Consider the following 25,093-nt stretch of genomic DNA (forward strand, 5'->3'; position numbering starts at 1 on the left):
CACCCACCCACACACACACACACACACACACACACACACGCACACACACACAAACGCACACGCAAACCACTGCGCATGAAAGCTAATTAAACCAATAGATACACCATGAGAAAACACTCTGCAATTGCTTTCTTCCACTTCGTTTCATATTTTGAGACAAATATTTGTTTAAGTGGTGGCTTCTTTTAACAATATTTAAACAATACTCATAGCTTGCTATTACACCTGGTACCTCTACTGAAAATAACTCAGATTCTTCATACTTGTAGTACGTTATACACTACTGTTATTTAGTTTCTTAATAGCATTCTTTTCAGTGCATATTGTACAAGGAATAAATGCTATGCCACTTAGAATTCCTGTAGAGGCAGCAGCACCTTGTGGTGGGGATGCTGCTGCTTCGAAAGGTCCTTATACCTCAGTCTTTGTGGGGTCACTTAGAAGCAGCAACAGCCCCACTACACAGTGCGGCTGCTGCTGCTGACCTTCCATTCTGCTGCATAGTCCCAAGGCGGGCAGCGAACAGTCCCAGAACGTGACAGACAGAGCAGCAGTCGCTGCAGCAGGTGCAGCAGCTGCTGCTCTTGCTGCACCTGATAACAGATCCTTACCGAAAATGCGGAACTCCTTAGAGAATCGCGCTATTCTTAGGCACCAGGGAGCCGCTCTTGCTGTTGGGGTTGGCCCGCCAGACACGGCGTAAGCCTTTGCAAGCGGGAAGGGAATGATTTTACATTCCTTTCCGACCGCATGCACTTAATGAATGACACATGTGACACAATAGTCCCGCTAAGTAAGCGCTGCAGTATAGCATACCATGCTGAAGATGAAGAACTACCCATTCAAGCATAAATCCGAAGCAGTGGAAATGAAGCTTGGGGGGTAGCGGTTAATGGAACGTTCACAACGTGGTAACGAAGCTGTGAGAAAACGTCTGATATTTCCAAGGAATTCTCCAGATTCCGCCTCAGACGGGGCCTCGTATGCTAGACGGAGGAGTCGAGCAGTCGGAAAACCATCGTTTGTCGAAAGCAGAGACACAGCCAGCACTTGATCCGCAGCGCCCTACGGTTATCACTGACTCGAAGACCTTAAAGGGCATCGCTAAAGATGAGCTTTGGTCGTAGCCTTGCAGGCAACCACTTCTGTTCAGATGGGCGACCAAGAGAGTGCTGGATGTAACGTACTCCCTGCGCAAAGTACACTCGCACATGAGTGCATCATGCGTAGCGAGGTAGTGAGGCAAGCTGCAATGAAAGCGAAATATGCCTAAAGGCTGAAACGCTGCAGCAACCAGCAACATCTTAGCCTCCAAGCGGTTACTGCTTGTGCAGACTGCTATGTATTGTAGGAACGGCTCTGAACGGGGTGTGCCGCACCTCGATCTTGTGATCGATGTTGACGTGGGAATGCCCAAAGACATGCACTGAACCTTCGGCCTGCCTCAGCTGCTCGTCGATACGGGTGGAGCCCATCACGTACGCCAGTGCTCCAGGGCTGAGTGGGTAAAGTTTGGCCAGCTCCGCGCGAGGCAAAAAGTGTGAGAAAGTAATGACTACCGTTGAGTTCTCGGAGCAAGTAGACTCCTGCCCACAAGTGCCTTCTGAACCCAAGTCAATCTCAGAATTGGCGGAATAGGAACTACGGTCACTTTCCGACAATGTGGTGTGGCCCGTATTCGATCCTCGTACATGAGCAGCAGCTGCGCCGTCACGCATATCAGAGACGGAAGGTCCAGCTTCAACGTGCTGGAAATTCCGCTCACGTCGGCAGGTATCTCTGCAAGGGCTGTGGGAATTGCTCAAGAAACAGCCCCTGCGTTCATTTTCAGTTGCAAAGAACTCCGACAGGCTCAAAGGCATTCCCCAGGCGTCTGTGAACCGCCGGGGGGCGCAGCTGGGTAACACCGCATCCGGCATGTCCCTTGCCTTCTCGCCACAGCACTTGCGATGAAACGGCTTGCAAGAGACGTCAGCTGCCCAATCTGACCCACCAGGTAGGCCAGTTGCCTCCTTCCGTCCAAAAGCATCAACTGCTGCAGTGCCAGATAAGGAGGCAGTAGGAACACCGGACCTACTCGTGAAGTTGCACGTGCATCGCCGGTTCTTGCCAAGACTCATCCCGTTGAACCGTCTGAACTGCGTTGCCTCGGCCTCACTTCTTCCGAAAATGCTACACTCAGTGCTCAGGCGGGCAGTCGACTTGGGGTCATTGTTGCTGAGCGGGAGTGGCCACCTGCAGGCGGTGTAGTCCATCCAGTTTTCAGCTAGAGATAGCAAGAGCTTAGAGCTAATACCCCGGTTGCTATCAGAAGGAGAAATGCCATGACTTACTTTCCCGGAATACGACTGATTTGTGCGTGGAGCCACCGTCTGGGGATGATGTGTATGCAAGGCTACACGACGGAAGTGGGGGTCTAATTCGTCGTACCAGGAGAAAAGGGGGACTAGGCGTACACTCCTAGAAGGGGAAAATGGGCTAGTGTGGACACCCAAGGATTCGCACAGCCGCAAAATGCTGTCAAACTTCTGTAAGCTGTCGGTTATACCTGCAAAAAAAAACTGAAAACGGGAAGTTCCTTAGACTAGACAACATAGCCATTCGTTAGCGATAACATCAATTTCACTGTCTTCGCAGCTTTGCCAGGTAAACTCAAGAGGAACAGGGGGGAACTGGTTTTCAGCACGCATCAGTCTGTCATCCTGGGAACCAGGTGGTGAACAGGACAGAGACAACCAACCACAGCTCTCTCTATTAAGATCGTGGAATCTCTTATTCTGATCGGAGTTCCTGCTTACCCAAATATCTGTCTTTGTGAGTTACCCAAAGTTCGTGATTTCCTGGTACAAAGGCTACATGGCCAAAAACTGAGCCGAAAAGTTTAAGGGAATCTTTTAAACCATCTAGCTCGTGGTGCACATCTCCGGCAAGAATAAGTACATCATCGGCAAAGTCCTCGTTGAGTGGTGAGGATGCTCCTGTGACCACTTCCCACAGCTTTCCTATGTTGCCCGCCAGGGTACCAGAAAGTGGAGACCATAGTGGCGCTTCCGCTCCAGCCCTGGCCTCAGTAGAGGAGCCTGGCTCGCCATTGTCATATTCATTTGCTCTTGAGGTGCTATGGCAGGTACTGCTCCCATTTTCTGAAGACTCGGGGCGTTTCTTGTTCAACTGGCAAAATTCTTTGACAAGCTCAAGGTTCACTTTGCTTTCAAGGTGGAGGTCGGACCAAGCGAAAATACGCATTTTCGTCGGATAGCAGGGAGTGAAGGGGGATATTTCGTCGGCAAGATCTCAGCAGATCTTCACGCCTGGCAACGCTCGGATCGACACGCCTTCACCCGTCAGCCGTCCGTAGGTCCCAGCTGGTGAGAGCTTCGCGAAAATCCCTAATGACAAGAACAGTTATTATGAAGAGAGAGAAACAGAAATTATTTGAGCCTATAGTCGAGTGCTGCATGCTGTTACGGCATGCAATGTCTTGCGACCAGCAACGCCGTCGCGTTGAAATGCGTATGGGTTTTTTACCGGCCTTCTCTCCCACAACCCGTGAAAAGGCCTTAAAATCCCCTTGTTTCTTCACCACTGTTCACATTTTAAATGTGATTCTCCCTTCCTGCCAGCACATGCTTGCAACGCAGCGACGTCAGGTAGCAGTTGCCAGCAAGGCTTTTGAAAGTCCTGAGGGCAGTGGAGCGCTTAGAGAAGTATCTATGTGTGACCTTTAGCTGCTTCACTGGAAGCAACATCCCAAGGCCTCCACGTTTGTGAAAATGTGACAAATCATATGGTACTTGTGTTTGCAAGTGGGTTGTCACCGCAGGCTGGTCGCGCCGCCGACCCCCCGCCGACCACTCCACGGTGACCAGCCCCATCTATTACGCCTCCAAACCCTCCCTACCGTTTCCATCTACAGATCGCCCACCTTCTATTGAAAATCTGATTTAGACGGTAGCTTACTAAACAAAAGAATTAAAAAACTGCAATTTCAGTCGACAGGAATGCGGGTAGCAATTTTTTTCAAAGGGTGGTATTGAAGCTAGACTGGATTTTTCTGGATGAGTCGCAGTGAAGTTCATGCATTTTCTGAATAATATCTGTTTGGACAGTCCCTTAGCAAGGAATGGGAGCAGTGCTGACTGAACCCAACCTGGCGGTGCATGCTCGATTGACTTCGCCGGGTGAGACATACATCCGTGGGTTCAATCCCCACGCAGCTAGTGCTGTATATCCCTGCAGATCTATCGGCATCCGTGTCCATATTGGCTACTGGAAAGGAAACCAATTTTTGCATTTGTCTACGGCTTTTGATGATGAGTTGGAAAGGGGCCATGGCTGTGCTTGCTTGTGGAGTTGCCTTGCGGCAGGAGAGGCAGCACTTCTTGCTGAGGGGGCGCTGGTCATGACAAGCTCCTTCGCTAGTCACGAGCTCCATGACACTGGGCCAATGCGCTTAGGGCGTCTGGAGACAGGATATTAGATGCGCTGCTTTGGCGTAACTTACCAGTAGTTCTTTATTGCAGCTCACGACGGTCCACGGCTGAAGTACAGGAATCTCATTCATCTTGGTAGCAATGCGTGGCTACGCAGGGCGAACCGTGAGACTAAACACCACCCCGAAACAGGGTTTCCTGACGTACAGCACTGCTAAGTTGTGAAGCTGCTTCCCCTAACAAAACCATTACAATCTCGCGGCAATCTCTGTCAAAAATTCAGGCTTCTCCCCACTGAAAAAGTGGAGACTAGTGAAAACGTATTATATGGAGGGGGAGCAACCAATACATCGGTCCCTCATCGCGCTCATATGAGAGCTCTCTACGCAGTATATCCAATAGGAAGTGCTTTTACTGCAAAACTAGCTGTAGAAGCTACTTTTGCAGTAAAAGCACTTCCTACTTTACAAACGAAAACCTCCTTTGCCAAATGCTCAGATATGAAGGCCGCTTTCAGACCAACAAAGGAACTCCTGACTTCAATAGAGGCATGTTTTCGTCTTTTTAAAAATGCATTGAAAGGACTACAACGGCTAGTGGGAGATTTGTTGTCAGAAGTGGAGACACGACAATGATAGTTCTACCAGACTATGGGTACTTTAAGTCTGAAGCGCATCTAGGAGGCTAGTGATAACCGGAAAGTCGCGAACCCCTTCGGAGGCAGGCCGTCGGACTGAATGTGTCAACTGCACGCATTGCAGTATTTACGGCCATATATCGGACAAAATTAACCGAAGCGGCTTGATTCCCTCCCTTGGTCGGAATGGGATTGTATAACAACACACGCCTCGACCTGATGCTCACAGGCGCCCCTGGTTTACAGCGGACGCGTTTGGTCAGCCCAGTTTCTCCTCAGTGGAAAACTTCCATGGATAGCTTGCAGCCACTTGGCAATGCATGAAGGAATTCACGAGCACAAAACAGCAAACGATGAAAAGAGAAACACGGCGGCTAGGCGTTTACTTGTTACCCTGGCGGGCTATCCTCAGCGGAACTGGAAGGACGCAGAAGTAACGCCATTCCGTTAAAGTAGCCGTGCACTCGATAGAGTGGCTTGCTGTTAGCTCTGCCTGAGTTCAATAAACCCCTCTTCTTCACAACCGCTGTCAGTGACGCAGCGGATGGGGAGACGCTCGATTGCCAAGCCTAAGACAGAAAAATCCCGAAATAGTCACCCGTTCCTCATACCGTTTCACGAAAGGAGTAGGAGCGCCTGATACTGTAGACGGAGGTGCATGCGGTCTGTGTGGGAATAAAGAAGCATCAAAATTGCATTGATGTTCGGAACAATCACACCAGGAGGAGAGTTCTGAAGATTTCGTCAATGAAAGGGTTGTAGAAACGGCAGCGGTAATCACAGCAATGACACCAATGACAACAAGATTTGCATTGGCAGTAGCAGCAATAACGACGGCAGCACCAAAGCCAGCAGCCGCAGGAGCAGAAGGGGCAGCAAAGACAGCAGCAGAACCTGCAAACTGAGGCTGCGGAACTTCAGGAGCAAGAGCTGTGTCAGAAAAAAACTGCTGGAGCAGCAAAAACAAACACGCTGCAGCAGCAGAGAGGCAAGGCCTCCCCTTCCGGTCGGTGGGAGAGGTGGGCAACATATGTACAGTAGTCCCCCTGAAGTTACTACGAATACTTCTACTGTCGTATATACTGGATACTGAAGGTCAAGTAGATGTTCTACAATATCCGATAGTGCCATCTGACACATCACAGGGGCGCTTAGGCACGGTTGCCTGAGGGGCTGCCTATTTATCCTGAGGAGGGAAGGTGGAACAGTTCGCCCACGGGCGTAAGATAGGGGCTTTAAGACACACACAGAATACCAAATGAAACGCAGAAGCCGCAGCTCCATCAGAAGTATCGGGAGCTGCCTCTACTGCTGTTGTTATAGGAAGGCGGTTGCAGCAAGAGCTGTAGGTCTCTAGGAACTGCCCAGCCAGTTTATTGGCTTACTATGCATTTATTTATGCCGCTGTGCTGGTTAAGATAGGAACCGTCGTGCAGAGTACCTTGTGTACCGTCGTCCACGCACCGTACGACAGTAGGCGTCAGCGAGCAGTTTATTTGAGTCTCCGGTTGATGTTTTGCTAGCAATTCTAACACGTGGACGAATAAATGGATAACATGCGCATCCCGCTGATAAACAATGCATGTGCGACTCTTTCGCTGCGTTGTGGTGTCGGTGTCCGCTGCAGGCGCTACCGCATGCACGATCGTCGGCGATCCAGAAGGACGGGAACTTGTTGTGTCTCCTCGAGCTTTTGCGAACGAGCTTTGCTAATACATTCACCTTTGGTTAGAATTAAAGACGTTTTTGCTTGTTGAGAGGAGCCGTGCTTTCGAACAAACGTTTGGTCTTCAGGTCGCCTGCGGTCAATTCCAGTGAAATCTCGGCCTTTCCGGCTTTCAAAGCTCGTCTTTCCATTTTCAGCACGCGAACCTGCATTTCTTGTCCTGCAGGTACTTCTCCAGGCCGGATTTCGGCCAAAGTCTTAGCACGGATCTGGCACAGTTGGCGGCAGTGGTTTCTTGCAGCTTCGTCATTTCTTTAGCTCTCTCTCGGTAAAGAAGGCTGTGAGAGGTACTGCCTCTGTGTAAGTGCCTCCGGCTTGGAAGCCACGCAATATACCCTCCTAAGAAAACCAGCTGCCTCGTGCCATCGCGGGCGGGTGCCGGCCTATCCTGTGCTACGTCGCCACTGCATTCATTTACCTGAGCTACTGAGAGACACCCTTCTATAGAAGGAAGTGCATATCCGCTGTCTTGACTTCGTGACACTGCGCAGAAGCGGTGAACAAGAAACTTTGAGCGGTGAGCAGCCGTGGAGGAAATGGGGCAGATGGATCGTCAAGAAGAAACAACGCCCGGAAACGCCACAACGGCGAAGGAGAAGAAGGACGAAGGGGCGTGTGAACACGAAGAAGATGCGTCTATGACGCCGAATAATGACTCCGCCGCGCCAACACAAGAGGTTTCGGCTGCAGCTCAGGGTAAATGGCCTTTGCTTCTATTCCTCGTTGAGCTTTGGCGCAGAGTGCCCGCGCGCTGCGTTCTCCACTCTTCCTCGTACTCTGATTTTTTTTTTCGTATGGGGATGATCCGTTGCTTTTTTGCAGATTCAACTCCTCCTACCCTCGCCGAACTCGTTGATGTAAACGTAAGACAGCCCGGCCATTTCAGCCGCCGCTCCAGCAACAGCAACAGCACTAACGGAGCCTACGTGGGGAGGTCTTTGATTGTTGCGTGTCTCAGCGTTGACACTGGGTCGCCGTTGAAAACCATAACTGAATGCGCCTTCCACGGAAAGCGCATGCAGAGACGGCTTTGGACACGCATTCCGGCTGGAGTGTGCGTTTGGCAGCCTTTCAGTCTGTGCATTTGGTTGCCTGTCTCTGTGCCTGTCTGTGTGAGTTCATCTACTAATTAGTCCTTGCGTGTTTAGTTGCGTGTGCCCTGGATGGTGGTCAGCTATTAGGACAGATGCAGGAGATGGGTTTTAGCGAGGCGCGGGCTGGACGGGCGCTCCTGGCGATTCGCGGTGGTCCAGCCACATTGGAAGCGGCCTTAGCATGGGTAGAAGAGCACGAAAACGACTCAGATATGGACCTGCCGTTGACTACAGAGGAGTTAGCTGCCTATAAACCATCCAGGAAGACCCCCTTGACACAGGAGGAGGCCCAGCGCCTTGCATACGAACTCCAGAAAAAACTGAGGGAGGTCGGGCCCTGCCTCTTCTTTTCACAGTCTGACGTTTAGGGTTTAGAATTTGTACCTCGGATTTAGACGTTAGGGCTTGTACTCACATGCACACACCACGGGCTAGGCACGAGCTTTGGGCTGACCGCTCAAGGCTTACAGCCCTGCCTGCATCCGTGCTTGCTTGGAGGGGTGGAGAGCTGTCAGGTAGGGCAGGCTGCACAACGGTGTGGGTTGCAGGAACGTCTCAAGAGGGAAAAGCAAGAGGCGATCGAAAAGGAACGGCTCCGCCTGCAGCAAGCTAAGGCCATGCTTGAGCAGCAGGCCAAACTGGAGGAAGAAACGCGGAAGCGTGCTCTAGAACAACTGCAGAGAGAGAAGGAGGTGCTAACAGACATATACACCTATGCATATACATATACATATATATATATATATATATATATATATGGGTATTTTTATATAGACCTGCACATACCTCAATACTCACCTAGGATGTGTATGCATATAGTAATTTCGTTGAAATGGAGGAAGAATTGTAGCTGAACGACTTTTTTATATACTTCAGCGCTCTGCAGTGCTGCTGCTGCATGCAAGTTTGCCGGAGACAAAATGGGGGTGTGCGGTTTTGTGTGGTGCGTGCTTGTATCGTTGTGGGGCTCCGGTGCAGACTGTAGATTTGCGTTTGGCGTTAGATGCTTAGGGTTTAGGATCAAGGGCTTGCTTTGGTCGGTTGTTGCAATTGCTTAGGAGGCCAAGAGGGAACGGGAGCGCCAGAGGGAGCTCTTGCGACAAGACTACAGGGATCGATTTGGCTGCGAGGTTAGTGGTTAGTGGCGGGCTCGTCTGGTTGCAACGGGTAGTAATGGCTTTGCGGCTGTATGCAAACGGCTTGGGTGTTGCCCGGCTGCTGGGAAGGGAGGCTCAGGGGCACCTCAGCGGCGGCGCTTGCAAGGAGTAAATGGAAGGCAGACGCAAGCGTGGCAGAGTTGGTCTGTATGTGGGCTGTGCTGTGCGTAGATGCCTGAAGACCCATCGCAGGCAGACCCTGAGGAGCGGCTTGCGAAGATGAGCGGCAAGGAGAAAGTGGCGTACTACAGCAACGCACTGTTCAAACGTTACAAGAAAGAAGACCCCCAGAAGCTCCTTGTGTGCCTGAATACCCTCCGCCTCTACGCGAACAATGCCAAAGAACATCCCACGGACCCCAAGTACCACCGTATAAGGCAAGCGCGGCCACAGCAGCATCAGCAGCAGCGGCAATAGTATGAAGAGCAGTGAACTATGCTGCTGTCGTCTCTAGGGTCGCCTTCAGTACACCCATGCCCTGCTTGTGGTCCTACCACAGCTTCACCATAGGAGACAATGGGCACGAGTGCCCAATGAAGCCCTGAGGACTGCGGTTCTCGCAGCCCAAACGGTCTCATTAGCACTGTTGATTCAGTGTGATAGCCTTTCGACGATTAAGGGAGATGGGGGAATATAGGATATATATGATTTTGTTCGTTATGCTGGTTTCTACTGCCACAAGCCTGTATTATTCTGCGATCCTGGTGCTGCCTTCGCTGCTGTCGTTGCTTAGGAAGGAGAACGCGGCCTTCAAGGCCCGTGTGTTGGTCTGCGATGGGTCCGTTGAACTTCTCGACGCCTGCGGCTTCAAAGACCAGGGTGAGGCTAACAGAAGGCCGTTGAGTCTATGGGGGGTAACGGTGGTTGGCTGTACTCAGGGCTGGTATGGCCCGCTGGCCCAGGAGCATCCGACAGCCGCACGTTTCATCATATGCTGCTGGTCGGCGCAAGCGCAGGTTGTCCATAGAGTTTAGAAAGGGAGGGGATAGGAGGGTGCGTCGTGAAGTTCATAGTGAGAGGGTCTTCTGCATATCTTTGGGGTTGCAGGCGACGCCCTGGCGATCCAGGGACAGCCAGACGGCTTTGTCTTGGCCCAGGCAATCAAGTTCCTCGATCTGCTCATTGGGCAACTGAGGGGATAAATGGGTTGCTTGCGACTGCTGGCGGCGGCTGGCTCCGTTCAGATGCGGTTAGCTCGGCCTAGCTGCAGCAGCTACCGCCCCACATCCAGCCTTAATTAGCAGCAGAGAGCCATTAACACTAGCGACGTGGAGTTGCGGGGCAGCCGGCTTGCGCGGAGGCACTCAGAAGGCAGTCCGTCGGGGATACTGGCGAGAAGGCCACGGCGCCGGATTCGTGTTGTAGATACTGCGAACTGGGCCCGTATCCAAACGGGAAGAGGGCCTTGAGCTCATGGCGCGGGGTGTAAGGCTAGACTCGTCTGCTCTTATGCCCCAATACGCCAAGCTCCACCCTACCGTCTCCTTCCCCAGACTTAATGCGCTGTGCGCCAAAGTCTATGGCAAGAAGAGGCCGGCCAGGGTGTGTGCTGTGTGCTACCCCCGTGCGCGGGAGTACGCAGTTGGAGTTTGTAGGTTTACAATCGTCGTGGGGTCTTACCCGGCAGTGCGGGGTGAATGCTATCTAGCAGGCTGTTGTATAGCATACAGCTGTATAGCTGAAAAGGGAGAGCTCCTCCCAGCCTCCCCACAAATGCTGCAGCCTGGGTGCAGAACAGTGACATCTCCTTCCCTAGTAGTGCGTCTGCCCTCTTGCCGCAAAGCCCCAGCCTACCCCTAAACCCCCAGAATACAACAAATCCTCTACAGACCTCCACGCACGGGTGCACCCTACGTGAGGATCGCAAAACGCAGGCACACCTGCGGCGTCTCTTTCATGGGGGGTGCTTGCCATTAGTCCTTAAAAATTGAGTATGCGTGCGGAAAGTCACCTTGCTGCGCCTAAGTGCGACTTAGCGTATTTGCTGCCGCAGCAAGTCAGGAGTCTTTTGAAAGCAGTTTATGTGGCGCAGCAAACATGGGGACGGCCCGTATGTAGTGAAGATATCCTCCAGCTCAATTACGATGCCATCGCTGTCAGGCGCCTGCTCAGTGGCTGCTGGGGCTTCGTCAGCCGGTGCGGCCTCCGAAGGGTCGTCTGTAATAGGGCCCCTCACAGCCACAGAGCTACTGGCGGTCCCCGGGTCCATAGGAGCTGCTGCGCTGCCTGCGTTGCGGGGTTTGTGCGCCGGGCTGCTGCTATGCCCTGTAAGCAAGGGGGAAGAAGAACGGGAACGCCCTCTGGCCATTGTTACACTCGGCCGGCGCCGCTTAGGGCCACCGCGCCTGCTAGCTGAAGGCGCGGTAGAAGCTCCTCCATCTGGGCCTTGAAGCCCCTCCTCTAAAGGAGTGTCAAGTGGCGTGGTTGCGGGTGCTGTTGGCGATGCAGCAGGGGCGCTGCTGGAGCCGCTCCCTGCCTGCAGAGACTGCATGTGTGTTGCTGCAGCTTTCGTGCGTGCCGCCGCAGCCAGAACCATGCAGCTGAGTGCGTGGGCGAGTTTGGCCTCGATGTGGGAGGCTACTTCTCTCAGGGCGTCTTCTTCAAACGTAAGCAGCTCCTCAGGTGGCACGCATTCCGCCGCCCCCCCCGAATCCTCGAACAGAATGGGCAGAAACTGCTCCCCAGAGCTACCCAAACAATACTCCTGAACCTCCCCTGTGTCTTGGGGCTGTGCGCATCCCGAATCCCCCCCCGAATGCTCACCCGTCTGCGGCGTCTTGGGCGACACCGCCGCCAACGGTGCATGCGCTGCATACAGCGGAGGTGAAAGCGTCAAAAAACGCAACCTGACAGAGCACGAAATGCACCACAAGGCGCATTCCTAATCTGGTGTTGACAAGGGGCCCCAAAAGGGCATAGTACCTCAATCAGGGTTTCCCCGAAGAGCCTCCCTGCATCGGCTGTCCCTATGTGAGCAGGCCCTCAGCCGTGGTGGCCTGCGGTGAATCCCTTGCCTGGAATGCTTAAATGAAGGGGCAGTGCTGCTCGCTGCCACTACTAGAGCCACACAGAGGTATGTGACTGTTGTCCTAATGGCCACTGGTCGAAAGATATGCACAGCAGCTTTAATGCACCATTAGCAGAATTCGTCACTTGGACAGTCACTCACCATAAATTCACAGGGTTCACGATGCAATTCGCGTGGCGGGGAGGCGGGCGCGCCTGAACTTCGCCGGTCCGATTTCTCTGCAGTGTATGCCACACGCAGAAAAATTAGGCCTTGAGAGGAAGAAAATACCAGGGGAACAAACAGGCACAAAAAACGGGCAAACAATGGCAAGGAAACCAAAGACCTGCATCCCCAGTGACGGCGGCATCACTTTCTAGTCAATAGGTGAAACGCAGCAAGACCAAGCAAAAGTCTTCACGCGAATTCAGAGCTAGGAACGCGACCATGGCAAACAAACAAACAGAAGGAATTACCAAATCGATTATGCGCGGAAAGCGAGGCTGCCAGAGATACGCCTGCATTTCCTGTTCGTCCAGAGCCAGAAGGTGCAAAACATTCCGGCGATCTGCCTGCAGCCTAAGAGCTCCCAAATAATCCTACGAAGACAGCAACAAAACCACAACATAGCTGCGTCTCAACGATACATTTGTGGACTATGGCTCGGGCTGTAACAAACGCGCACCCCGAGCCAATTCTGTGTTGTAAGTCATGCCCACCGGAGCACTGTCTTCCACGTGGGTGGGCTACGAAGCCTTGAATTACGAAGACGAGGACAGAGTATAACGCAAAAATAAAGGCAATCAAAGAGGGAAATTGGTGCATCTTCAGAAGGGGCATGCGGACGCACGGCTCTGTCAATGAGGCCTTCGACAGTTTTGAACTGTTCCGTCAGTTTCTTTTTCTCGACAAGCTCCATGACTTCCGGAGGAGGCGACAGCTGCAGCCAAGAAGAGCTGCAGGCAGCGGCCCCCAGCCACCAGGACGGGCTCATCTGCTCGCGGTACTCCGTATGAAATGAATTGCTGCCTAATAGCCCCCCAAGGCTCAACAGAGGACGAGATACTGGTGTACTGACACGCCGAGTTACAGTCGAGCGCGCAGACGGAGTCCCTGAGCTACTGCGGCCCGTAGCGCCGCCGCGGGCCCCAGGGCCGCTCGTGCTGCTGCTGACCGTGCTGCTGCCTGCGCTGCCGCATCCTCGCCTTAGCCCTACTCCTGCAGACACACACCGCATTGCTCAGCAGCGAAAGGAATAAGCTCTACTTGGGAATAATCGTGAAGGCCTAGCTCGCCAGCCGTCAGCAACTGTGGCCAAGGGCACGGAGGGCCATGGCGGGAGATGCGAATAGAGCACCTCCCCGATGCAGGTAGGGCATACAGCACAAAGTACTGGGTGTCCACCTTATGCCAAGCTACGTCTAAAAGGAAGAGGAACAAACGGGCATAATTCATCATGTGCCCGGTGCTGTGCGCACCAGCACGGCTGTCGGGGGAGAGGCCGCAGTCGGGTCCAAGGCGAGACTGAAGAGGCTTTGGGGGGGTCTTTGGCATTGGAGAAAAGCTCATCATGCCTACTTGGGCAGAATGCGCTCCATCGGGGAGCTTCATTCTTGGGAGCCAAGCCGAGAGGCGGCCGAAGGTAGTGCTATGTGCCCATGGAACGCCTCTTGCAGCATGTGTTGGCCTAATCCGGAGAGTGTTAACCCCAAACGCTAAGACAAACCTTTTGACTTGCTGAGACGTCAGTCCCTACTGTAGAGGTACTGCTGATTCCGCCACTGGGCGGCTTGATAGGGTGGTTGGCGACAGCCACGTGCGTTTCTCTGTAACTGAACAGCGGCAACACTTGCTGCGGACAGTTAAAATAAATAAAAATGGGGGCTTCGAGAAAGGAAGTCAAGTCAAAACTGAGAAAACCTACTTGAACCAAGGGCCATGAATGGTCGGACCCGCCCTCGGCCAACGCAGCGCTGCCGGCAGCCCCAGAAGCGGCTGTGGCATTTCCTTGCAGACAGTTTATATGTTATAACCCGAATGCTTCAGTTTTCACTGAAAGCCATCCAGAACACCCCGATATTTCGCTTCACGCGTCTTATCCCAGGCGTTCTTGTCTTGCTAGTCCTTGCACGTGTATCAACGGAGTCACCGCTAAAGAGGGCTTGAAGGTTGATCTTCTGTCTTTTTGCAATGACTCTTGCCCCCATGCTTTTTGAGAAGGTATTAACTCTGCAACTGACTTCGATCCGCCGTCTGCGTGCAACAGGACACTCCAGCAGTTGCCGTGCCCGCGCGAGCTGCGCTAGGTACATGAGTATTCACCCAAATCCTGGCCTTAAGAAAGCGAGATATGGAGCCGCCGAGTAGCCCACTGCAGCCCCTCCCCACAGCCTCCTTCATATGCGAGAGCTGCTCCCGGCATGTAGTCGTTGTGCTGGATAGTAGTGCCCAGCTGTTGAACACACCACTACAAACAGGCAGGCAGCTCAAGAGGGAAGCCTCACTGCCTGCCGGGGCAGAACATCCTTTGCAGCTGCAGTTCCACGACATTGATGAAAGCCAGTTCTATCTAAATAAAGCGGGTGCAACGCTTCCGCCTCCAGATGATGCGGCTGCATCTGCTCCGTTGCAGCAACCGCCGCAGGCAGACCTGCAACAGCTGCAGCCTCCTGCATTTTCAGCCAACGAAAGCAGCAGCTCCTTATCAGCCTCGTGCGCTCCATCACCCTTTGCTGAGGCAGCCGATCCCAGTGGCCCTCCCTTGCCTGGCGAGGAGGGCGCAGAAACGGATTCAGTGATGATGTATCCCCTCTGTGCTGCTTGTTTAGACGCGGATATAGCTGAAGTCGAGCCCTCGACTGCCCACGAGAAGCGGCTTATCCGAAAATATGAAAAGGCGCTGAGAAGGCTCCAGCGGCGGTTCCCTGCGAGAGCCGTACTATCCAAGGAGGAAGCTGAAGCAGAAGCTGCAACAGATGCCGCGGATTCTGCGGTGGTGGAGTTGCGACAGCTGGAGGAAGAGGAAAGAAAATTGGAAGCGGAAATATCTTCAATTGAGGCTTGTACGGCCCAGAAAGAAGTACAAAAACGCGCAATCGTCGCCGAGCTCGCGGAGCTGCACATGTGGCATGTTGAATTTTGGCTGTTGTACACAAACCATTGGCTACGCATGATGCGTCATGGAGAGGTGAACTACTAAGCCCACTTAATGTTTGTGCCACCGTGGCAGAAATGAATGCCATTTTAGCAAGACTGTTCTCTGTACGAAGGATCGAGCAAGGCCAGACACACAGGCGGCTTCGTTTGTACAAGGACGATGACGCACCGATTTGCAGCATTTGTCCTTCATCTATCCATGCCTTGTTTTTCTGGGCCATGCTTATTATGATTACTTCGGAATGTAAAAAAACGTTTGCATTTCCAAATGCAGATTGCTCGTTCTGCTGCTCTGGCGTCCCGTGATATCTCGACGACTCATTCACGGTACTTGCAAATGTGTTCTGTTTCTGTTTTTGCAACACACTGTACGAAACGCTCACTTCTGCAAGTGCCGATTCCTGTGTGCATTTGACCAGCGAAAAAGGGCCATGGAGCGCCTGTTCGTGTACATTGGGTCAGAGCTGCGGCGTTTGAAGCGGTTGAATGTAGTCACGGACGCCTTCCACATATGGACATACAAGTTTTTGCCCTCCATAAACAAATGCAGAATCGGTGAGCTAAAACCTTAAGTGCGGAGAAGCGCGAATCATTGTAGATAGTTGGCGATGTTGATGACTGACACGGACCAAGTCTGCTTCTGCGGGACCACAAGCTGGCAACAGGCACCCGAGAGCGTGAATACTGGGAGGAAGAGGACAGATGCATTTGGGATAGTCGTAGAAACGAAGGGGGCACGGAAGGAGCAACTGGTCACACAAGGAGAAACTGACGGCAAAAAGACAGGCTGAAACTAGGGGAAACAGATTCAGGATAATTAGTAAAAAGGCAAGAACGGACGCATTGAGGGTTACGGCGACGAAACCGAGCTGAACTCTGCACTAACGGGAGTGCTTTGCTGCTTTTTCAGGCCGAATTTCCTCGCCTTCATGCCCATCCTGGGCTGAAGTGAACACTGGCTGGGGTTATTTGTGTATGCTGCTAGACGTCTTCTACCGCAAGTGTCAAGCGCATCCCTCCAACTATCGACTCGTGCCCAGAGGGCAATTCTCCTTCCTTATAAGGCAAGAAAGCGCACAACTCCAAGTTTGGAGTTCAGGTTTGTTGATTAGGCTTTACGGCTTAGGGGTGGAGGGTTGGCATCTGGGATGCTGGTTAGGTTCGGATGCCAACCCTAACGAAGCCAAACAGCGCGTGGTGAATTGAAAGTGAACGTGGGGTACTGTGATTCGAGTGCGTGCATGACTACTTCAGCTATAGCAAGCATTTTGTGGGTTTATGCGGGTGCGCATACACCTATCCCGGTGGTTGGAATGACGTTTCTGTGGCTGTATCCGGCTGTGTGTACATCTTATCGTTTCGGATGGAGTGCGCTCGCTTGTGGTTTCTGTCGAGCAGAAAGGAAGATGGCGTTGTCCTTCCGTTGCACGGCGGTGGGGGGGAAGTTGGACTGAGCCGTTTTTTCTACAGCAACAAGCGGTTTGACTCAGCGATGATGGCGTACCTAGAATGCGTTAAAGAGGTAACTCAGCCAAACTGCAGTTAGAGCTGCTGCGCCTGTTGCTGCTCCTGCTGGTGTTGCAGTTGCCCCCGCTGCCACTGCTGTTGTTATTACTGCTGCTGCTTTCGCATGCAGAGCAAACCTGGGGGATTCATTGGCGTGTTTGTCTGTGCACAATGCGCGTTGCAGCTCTTTGACTTGCTTGTCACTGCAGCGGAGGACCGAAGCAAAGAGAGAGCCATCTGCCCTCTCTTGCCCTTTCCCGAACTTCCATATGAAATCGAGGGTCTGCTGTGCCCAAGCTCTAAACCATAGATCCATAAACGCTTAAACCATAAGCCTTTAGCTCTAAGGGGACGGGCTGAAAACTTTTTAAGACCCGAAGAGAGAAACGCGTTTAGTCGTGTTGTTCTTTGTGAGCAGGCGACCGAGTTGGGGGCTTCAGTATCCGCTTACAGCTAAACCAGGACGAAAGGTGGACCAAGGCACTCAAGCTGCTTCTCATCGACATGAAGTGGCTCCTCGAGTACATCGAGCGTGAGCCGCCGCGAATCCTTAAGCTCGTGCCCATGCAAAGACAGCAGTACTAGCCGGGAACAGGCAAAGACAGACAGCTAGGGAGGGGCAAACCCTCTTTGTCGCAACAAGACCACTATGTTGAGCTCGGTCGTTTGTGTTTAGGCATTTGTTTAGTGACTGGCGCGGCGCCATAAAGCACGTAGTGGGCCGTTTGCTTGGAGTGCAGTACGTGCCGTTTTCCAGCTGCCTCGCGAAGAACATTGCCTCTCTAACGCTTCCTCCAGTGCACTTGCTGAGAAGTACACCGGGGGAAAAGACGTGGCTTGGCCTAAAGCAATACATGCGCGGGAGTGTGTGCATGCATTAGTGCATATTATGCATTCGTAGTCGTCTTGTGTGCGCCAGCGCAGCTGTGCCGTCCGGCGTCTTCGCACGGTGTGAAGAGAGGCCGATGCTGGGCAGCGGTCCGCGCACGTTTTAGAGTCACAGCAGCCCTCCATAGCTGTGTATGTTTTACAGCGCAAACCAGATGCCGTTAGCAGCACTGGACGAAGAGGGCGGAGTGCTGGAGGAGGCAAAGCTGCATGCAACGGCGGGCTGTTTCGCCCGCATTTTCTTCCCGTTAACTAGGAAAAGAAGTTCGTTAATACTCCTCTTACTTCACGGGGCTGTCTTTATGTGTTGTTTAGTACTTCATTTACCAAGCACGACACTCATATGCGTTGCTCAGTGTGTTCTACCCCGTGCCAATGGAAGGAAAAAGGATGGAAGTCTCCTCCTGCGGTTCCTCTGCAGGCATCCCAGGTACCCGCGGGACGCCCCAAGGGACTAAATGGTGACAAACAACTGAGACGGCTTCAAATGCAAAAATTGGTTCTTGTGTGTTGAATCATAAAACGTAGCCCTCAGCGGGCTCTACTTCCCCTGGACTGGAGACAGGAGGCACAGTCTATCTCTCTGCCATTAACATTGGGCGCAAAGCAAACAAGCCGACAGAGAGCGCCCGGAATAAAGGCTAATAACCCCAACTTCCTACAGCGGCAGTTGCATGATGTGCTCAAGTGTGAGGCCGAGCCGTTACGCATTATCTACTGGAAATCACTTTGTGCTTATAGCCCTGTGGATTGTTTGGTTGCTTATTTCTCGATACTTCTGTTACGTTATCCACGTACTCTCCACTGTACCAATCACTGGCTCATCCGTTCGCTTGGCAACTAGCCCTAGCTTCCACAAATGGGCCGCATGATTTGTTTGCACGACAGGGCTTACTGTGATGTCGATGTACAGACACTGTAGAAACGAAAAAGTGCCATGCAGCCACGCCTTTCTCAGCTGTGAGCAGTGCCAGAACAGCAGTCCCCTCCCCGCGGGGCCCCTTGTTCATTTAACAGCTGGCCCGCCGCGACGCCGCCAACAACTGTGCAGAAGAGCCCCGCGTTGAAAGTCATGCACACCAGCATCATGCCCCAGTCAATCGCCACGGCAATGCAGAAAAGGACCCTGCAGTGCAACGCGAACAGGCGACGAATTGCAACGTGTGCACCAATTAACCAAGCCGGCAAAGCGACACCAACTGCGTGAAACTGACAAATGTAATCTAGAACAGCACCAACATATTAGCTTAGAATAACAAAAGTCACGAATCCGTATAGGCGCTGCTGCGATTAAAGTGCAACTTGCGGCGAAAGAACTGCCACAACAGACAACCGGAAACTCCTCTTCACGGCCAGAAGCAAGGGCGCATCGATGCATGACCACCTTCCTGCCACTTCGATCAAGGCAACGCTTCAACAATCCTCAGGCAAGCACTAATATTATAGCGATTTTTGCTTTAATGAAGCACTAGAGAGTGCATCTCGCAAGTTACCAAACTGCCAAAGGCTTCGCCCTCAAACAACAGCTGCTCCCCTCGGCGGGTCCTGCAGCACAAACACAAATACCCCCACTTCTGTTTGAATTCGTTCTACGTCTACCAAGTTTGAAATGAAATAAAGCAGAGGGTAAGGATGGGCTGTACGGACGGCTGGCAGACACCCGGGTCCAGGACCCGGGCTGCAAGTTGTATAGAGACTGTAACCCCCCCGGTTGAAGAAGAGGGGGCGCTGCCGGCCATCTGTCGCTAGCAGCTGTCATGACACTTGGCAAACCGTTCATTTCGCTAGAGCTACCGCTCGCCGTCGCCACAGAACCTTCGGAACAAACCTCCCGCACCACCGGACGCGCAGGCTCCTCAACGTGGGCGCCCCCACGCTGCAAGTCACGGCAAACGGCCTTCAGTTTGGCGCTGCGCAGAAACCAAATGGCATCAAGCCCTATGCGTCTGACCCCAAACCTTCAATCATAAGCCCTTAAGGCAACAATCCAGGAACAGCTTGTACCACACCACACCGGGAGGTGTTCAGGGTGTTCAGGCTCCACACTGCCCCTTAAGGTTAAAAGGAAGTGACAGGGAACATTGAGGCAAATGTATACCAATAAGGTTTATTTCACATGCGCATCCATCACAAACCTGCCGAGGCACAGGGCGAAGATGCAAAGGCACGAAAGGTAAAACTCGAGTGCTGTCGAGGTCTCCCACCACCTGCGGAAGCAGGTCCACAAGTATACTGCACAGTAAACAGCATAAGCTGAAGAGAATCCAGATATTGTAGGGCATAATAGTTAAACGCATGCATGCAGAAAAACTACCGACAGCCCAAGACCAGCAGGGAGAAGGGAAAAGGTCTCACGGAAAGAGAATGGTGGCATCATAGCCCCAGTAAAATGTCATCTGCATCTCCATTTTGAAAGGGCTCACGTGTAACCACTCCCTTTCTCTTTACGACGAAGCTTCGCGAGCACCACTTAATGACTCCTTCCAGAGGCCTCCTGTAGGGCCGAGCTCCCCATGTTTATATGCAGGGCTCTTTCGTCCTAGTCGTCTGCAGACTACCTCGATGCAAAAAATGGGGGAGCAGCCGTTGAAGCGATAATGCTCGTCACAAGGCAAAGACAGCTCTGCGGCTGCCAGTTTGAGTGTCCAATCGGACGGTTAGCGTTACGGGCAAACGTTACACGGAAAACAGAGCAGAAGAAGTACAGAAAATCTAAAAACTTGTTCCTGAGGCATCTGAAATGGACATAGAAATAAGATAAGCCCAACAATATCTGCCTTACCTGCCTCAGCCTGCTCCAGAGGCTATCCGCAGCGGTGAGCCGCGTCCCCTGCGACTGAGGCTCAGCCGCCTCGTGAAGTGATAGTTAGCCAGATAGGAAATCGGTAATATGTTAAAATACACGTGAAATACGGGACAGACAAAAGAGAGCGGCTGCAGCCCCCGTTGCAGCATCGGTTTCACAAATGAGGATGCGGACTCTCAGAAGAAATACATGAGCCTGAGTTGTGCGTACACTTCAGAGGAAAACTGAATAATGCTTGCTCAGATGCCGCAAATACTTGCGGATAGTGCAAATTTTGAATGCATAGCGTACATATTCCCAAGACAACTCCAACTGCCATTGCTCCTCTCCTGCTGTTTATCCGTCTGCCTGCCGGCGGGAAATCGAAGCACGCCTATTCCGCCTGCGCCTTCTGTGCATCTGTTCTTGTTCAGTGTAGAATGCATTTGTTTCCTCCACAAGTTCTACCAAAAACCTGAACACGAAAATCAAACGGCGGATCCCTAGCCTTCCACTGGTCCACCCAAGGCGTCGCGAGCCCCACAACCCCAGGTAGAGCCATTCGGCTGTCTGGGAACTTCTCACCGTCTTCTTCCTTCACTTTACGTACAAGGCGCAAGCTGTTGATTCCATACGCTGCAGAGCAGGCGCCTTCCTGCTCGGCGAAGGCGGGCCGGGAGAGCTCAACAAGGCAGTGACGAGCAACCCTCGGCCCACGGCAGGGACAGCCAAGCAATCGACTAGTGCTGAGTTTCCCAGAGACCTACCCTGGGCCGCACTTTGAAGAGCCTCGCTCTTGCCTCCGCAAAGAGGCCCGAGCGTGGCTCTTGAAGCAACAACCATTCACAATGCAGGCTTCTGCCGGTTCACCCGGCAGTGCTTGCGGCGAGAGCCCTCCGTGTCAAAGTTTTCCAGTGGGAGCTGAAGAAGTTGCGTCTTGCGCGTGGGATGAGGCTGAGCTGGTGGGGACTGTTCCAGGTGGCGCCTTACCAGAATCGGTCGCAGGAGCTGCTGCTGCTGAGACTGCGGAGGATATGGGAGATGGCATGTGTGGATGGGAGTGCGTCGAAGACACGAGCAGCGATATGAGCGAGCCATGGTTAGAGGACGGCGATTCGGCGGCAGCAGACGTGATAACTTCCGCATGTGCGGATTGGTGCGCGCACGAGGCTGCCGGCGAAGCAGAGGCTGATCCACTCGCCTCTTTCTTTGCCCAGCTCGTTTCCTCGCATTCGGTGGGTATCTTGATCCTTACATTAAATCCTCGATAGAACGACTGGCCTTGGGGTTCTGAATGCACTGTGCAGTGTATAGAGAGCTGCACCATTAGTAGCCCATTGACCCGTAGGTGGAGTAGTTGGAATCGCATTCTCGAAAAACACCGTATACGGGCATATGCACACGTGCAGGCATTCAAACGCGCCAGTATGTATGCATGCAGTGGTGTGGTGTGCTTTTCAGCTAGCCGAGCTAGCAGGGGAAAGTACGGAGGGCCCTTCTGACCCGCCGGATATGCAAGCGAGGCCTTCTGAGCATACCCACAATGCAAGCCTCACATTAGAGGACGATTGCCCCGAAGGAGAGTCCTCCGACTCTGCCGAGCTGACAGCAGAGGGGGACAATGCCGAGGAGCCGCACACAAAGCCCAGGCACGAAGCTTGTCGAGCGGACAGCGGTTTACGACGCGTGCAGACACTCTGTATGGGGAAGACAGTTGCTGATACTATCGATCCTGAGTTGCGTGCGTATTTCGCCGCCTCCCTAAAAAGTGAGTTGCTGTTGTTGGTTGTTTGATAGTTAGTCTGCAGGGAAGGGCTGCTGCCGCTTTCTCACTCGGTGTTGCCAGTGGTCTTTCCATATCTCGATCTTCCTCGCGCAGCGCGTGATTTGCTTCCCTCGCAGCACAAGCTACCAGTGGACCGGCAGTGTCGCTAGCAGCGGTTGTAGCAGCAAGCACAGCAGGTGGGCGGAGTCATGCTTGGTAGTTGGTGTTTGTGCCTTGTGTAGGAAATAACTTTCCTCACATCCTTGGCAGTCTGCGAGCGGCCATCTTGAGAAGTCCCGAAGTTTTCGGATTTTATGGCGATGGCTCCATCGAGGCCGAGGCATCAGCTGGGAGGCCTTTTGGGGCGCTGCATACTGCGTGCAGTGGGGCCTGTCTCTCGGATAGGCAGGGAAGGGGTGCAGGAGTGGATCTTCAGGAGCAGCAGCAGCAGCAGCAATACCGGCTCACGGGTGTCAATGATGCGATGCACGTAGCAGAAGAAATGGAGAAGAGGACGGATGGCTACCTTTTCTTGGGCGAGAGGGACGGGGCTGAGGGGCTGTTGCCGCCGGCAGTGTCTGTGTCCGGTGACTTTTGCAGAGTTAATCCACGCGTTGCTGTTCGTTGGTTGGCGCAGACGCAGATGGAAAGTATGTTGGAGGGTGGGCATCCGCAGCAGCAGCTGAAGGAACAACAACAGCAGCGAAAGATTGGGGAGAGGCTCTGTGAGCGGCTTGTGGGGACCTCATGGGCTCAGCTGGCGTGCCTGGTGCCCCCCAAGGCTCTCTGCAGCAAACCAGCAGCAATTGCAAATCCTGCACGGGAGGAAATGCAACTGGCAGCGGCGCAGCTTGCGAAGGGTCTTAACAATGAACAAATGCACGCCTTGAAACGCCTCCTTCAGGCCTGGTATTTCTCAGGGTTCTTCGCGGGCCAATTACACACGACTGCCAGCGGCAGTTGACTTCAGCTCGTCGCGCACCCAGGGACGGGGAAAAGGCAATATAATTTGCATGGACAAGGACGTACTCTTCCCCGTAAAAGGAAACTGGCATTACGGGTTTTGCTCCAGGTTTCCGCCTCGTACTCACTGCCCGTATGCGTTCTCGTGATTCTGCGGATTGTATGCTTCTTGCGTTTTGTTTACGGTATTCATGCATGATTCCTCTATTGTGCATATTCATCGGGTGAGCAGATGTTTCATTTGTTGTTCAATTCGCATCGCCAAACAGTTTCGGCCCGCCTAGGCATTTGCTAAGGGCCCTGCCTCCCTTATTTAACCATGTGGAGCGCTCCCTGTTCTTGTTCTGCACTTGGGCAGTTTTTAAATAATTCTGTCCAAAGGTTTGTTTTCGTTTCTAATTCGTCCTCGCTATGTTCAGTGCAGTTGCTGCATATACAGCTTAGATTTCCCCACTAACAACCGTCTTTCTCCGGTGCCGCCTACGGCTTTGGGCACGCGGCTTCGGAATTACACAAACATGGGATAATAATGTGAGCAAAGGAAGAATACTGGTCGGGCGGCGGCACAGCCTTCTTTGTCTTCTAACACTGGACCCCAAAATTTGCATGGACAGCTCAGCTGGCGCACCCAAACTACCTGAGAGTGCACACTTCGCATGTGTAGGCATGCACAGTCTAGCGTAGTCTGCCAAAGGCGGGCAAAATGTAACTGCTTATATGGCTACTGAAACGCACGAAGGTGTATTAAAATGGTCTGCGCTGTTGGTGCATGCGTCGAAACAGGTCATGAGTATGCCTGCAGGAGGAGGCGCAGAACTCCTCTTGCCTGCACTAGAAAGAATGCTGCAACTAATACCGCGCTGCCTCATCCCCGCACGTGCGAGCTCTGCATCGCTCTGCGCAGGACGCCTGTGGGCTGGACAAGGATTCAGCTGCCCCAGCTGAAGCGCACAACGGCCAACGATTAAGGCAGGAAACTCTCGTAGCATGCGGTGGCATCCGATGCCTGAGAGGGGCAGGCGAAAGCTGCGAAGGAAACTCGAACGTGGGGAGGCCTAACTATAGCACTTCTTTTAATTTTGAAGGCGATCGTATCATCTGCCTAAATGCTTGCCCAAAGTTCTGTCTTTTCCCCTCAACAGTAATGGTGATGCTCCCGTGTATTTCGGCGCCCAACTGGGGATAGGTTCGCTGAGGGAGGAGGAAAAGGTCGCGACAGGCTCCAGAGGGAAATGGAAAATTCGAAACCGGAATAAGCAGCATGCGGCATCTGCCGATGCTGCTTAATTTTTCTCCTTTGCGGACTCGCACTTCGCTGCTGCAGCCTAGACCTGCCCACTGCTCAGTAAGGCGTTATGAGCCTTGCGCCTGGGATAGGAACCTCTGTTGCGACCGTGACCCAAACAATAATCTAAAATGAGCCATCACCGGAAGCGGAATGTCAAGACGCGTGTGAAGCGGGGACGCCGCTTCCCCCAGAAATGGCCTCAACACCACAATATGAAAGGAATAAAGGTGTTGTCGGCGGGGCCGCCGAGCTAACCTTAGACAGAGGCAGGAGAGCACATCACAAAGAATATATTCAGCTCCGAAGAACACTTACATATTATGGGTCCCTCTGTCCACGTGACAGAACAAATGCCTGCAAAAGTGTTTTTCGGAGAATGTTGGAGTTCCATTATGATTACTCAATAGCTGGGCCATTCTTCCTGGTGTAACTGAGCTCGAACGGGGAATTATTAATAAATTTTGCATACTTCATTTAGTGTTTAGCCTATCCACAGTGCGTATGTGTTATCACAGCCTCCGACTGCGGGGAAGTGCATGAAGCCTATTGGCATGCCCATCCAGACCCTTGACAAATCGTAGGAGTGCAGTAGTCTGAGTTTCATACTTTTCCTCGGCTCTAAATGAGGACAGTCCAAACACGTGAGGGTATTTAACTCGGCTGTCGGGGGGGGGGGGGGGGGGGGGGG

At 52.8% G+C, this 25,093-nt stretch overlaps 6 protein-coding genes across 6 annotated transcripts; 3 read left to right on the forward strand and 3 right to left on the reverse strand.

Moving 5' to 3' along the window:
- Nucleotides 1-1,091: 1,091 nt before the first annotated feature.
- Nucleotides 1,092-3,246, reverse strand: EAH_00024630 (hypothetical protein, conserved; the record flags this gene model as incomplete). The annotated part of the gene is made up of 3 exons (XM_013396736.1): nt 1,092-1,190; nt 1,380-2,548; nt 2,799-3,246. The coding sequence occupies 3 exons, from the start codon at nt 3,244-3,246 to the stop codon at nt 1,092-1,094; spliced, it is 1,716 nt and encodes a 571-aa protein (XP_013252190.1).
- Nucleotides 3,247-7,341: 4,095 nt separating this feature from the next.
- On the forward strand, nt 7,342-10,189 carry EAH_00024640 (UBA/TS-N domain-containing protein, putative; the record flags this gene model as incomplete). Its single annotated transcript, XM_013396737.1, has 8 exons — nt 7,342-7,492; nt 7,619-7,659; nt 7,971-8,219; nt 8,406-8,582; nt 8,949-9,020; nt 9,219-9,457; nt 9,781-9,866; nt 10,095-10,189. 8 exons carry the CDS (start codon nt 7,342-7,344, stop codon nt 10,187-10,189), a joined length of 1,110 nt encoding a protein of 369 aa, XP_013252191.1.
- An 830-nt stretch (nt 10,190-11,019) lies between these two features.
- Nucleotides 11,020-13,623, reverse strand: EAH_00024650 (hypothetical protein, conserved; the record flags this gene model as incomplete). Its single annotated transcript, XM_013396738.1, has 5 exons — nt 11,020-11,893; nt 12,217-12,293; nt 12,531-12,653; nt 12,905-13,272; nt 13,533-13,623. The coding sequence occupies 5 exons, from the start codon at nt 13,621-13,623 to the stop codon at nt 11,020-11,022; spliced, it is 1,533 nt and encodes a 510-aa protein (XP_013252192.1).
- A 781-nt stretch (nt 13,624-14,404) lies between these two features.
- Nucleotides 14,405-17,301, forward strand: EAH_00024660 (beclin 1, putative; the record flags this gene model as incomplete). The annotated part of the gene is made up of 6 exons (XM_013396739.1): nt 14,405-15,241; nt 15,630-15,765; nt 16,196-16,364; nt 16,606-16,732; nt 16,847-16,997; nt 17,135-17,301. 6 exons carry the CDS (start codon nt 14,405-14,407, stop codon nt 17,299-17,301), a joined length of 1,587 nt encoding a protein of 528 aa, XP_013252193.1.
- Nucleotides 17,302-18,866: 1,565 nt separating this feature from the next.
- Nucleotides 18,867-20,012, reverse strand: EAH_00024670 (hypothetical protein, conserved; the record flags this gene model as incomplete). Its single annotated transcript, XM_013396740.1, has 5 exons — nt 18,867-18,920; nt 19,098-19,149; nt 19,308-19,514; nt 19,740-19,811; nt 19,960-20,012. 5 exons carry the CDS (start codon nt 20,010-20,012, stop codon nt 18,867-18,869), a joined length of 438 nt encoding a protein of 145 aa, XP_013252194.1.
- A 1,225-nt stretch (nt 20,013-21,237) lies between these two features.
- EAH_00024680 (hypothetical protein, conserved) lies at nt 21,238-23,118 on the forward strand (the record flags this gene model as incomplete). The annotated part of the gene is made up of 3 exons (XM_013396741.1): nt 21,238-21,624; nt 21,851-22,157; nt 22,397-23,118. 3 exons carry the CDS (start codon nt 21,238-21,240, stop codon nt 23,116-23,118), a joined length of 1,416 nt encoding a protein of 471 aa, XP_013252195.1.
- Between the last annotated feature and the right edge of the window lie 1,975 nt (nt 23,119-25,093).

The sequence above is a fragment of the Eimeria acervulina genome, genomic scaffold (genome assembly GCF_000499425.1).
Source record: "Eimeria acervulina Houghton genomic scaffold, Eah_scaff195, whole genome shotgun sequence".
Lineage (NCBI taxonomy): Eukaryota > Apicomplexa > Conoidasida > Eucoccidiorida > Eimeriidae > Eimeria > Eimeria acervulina.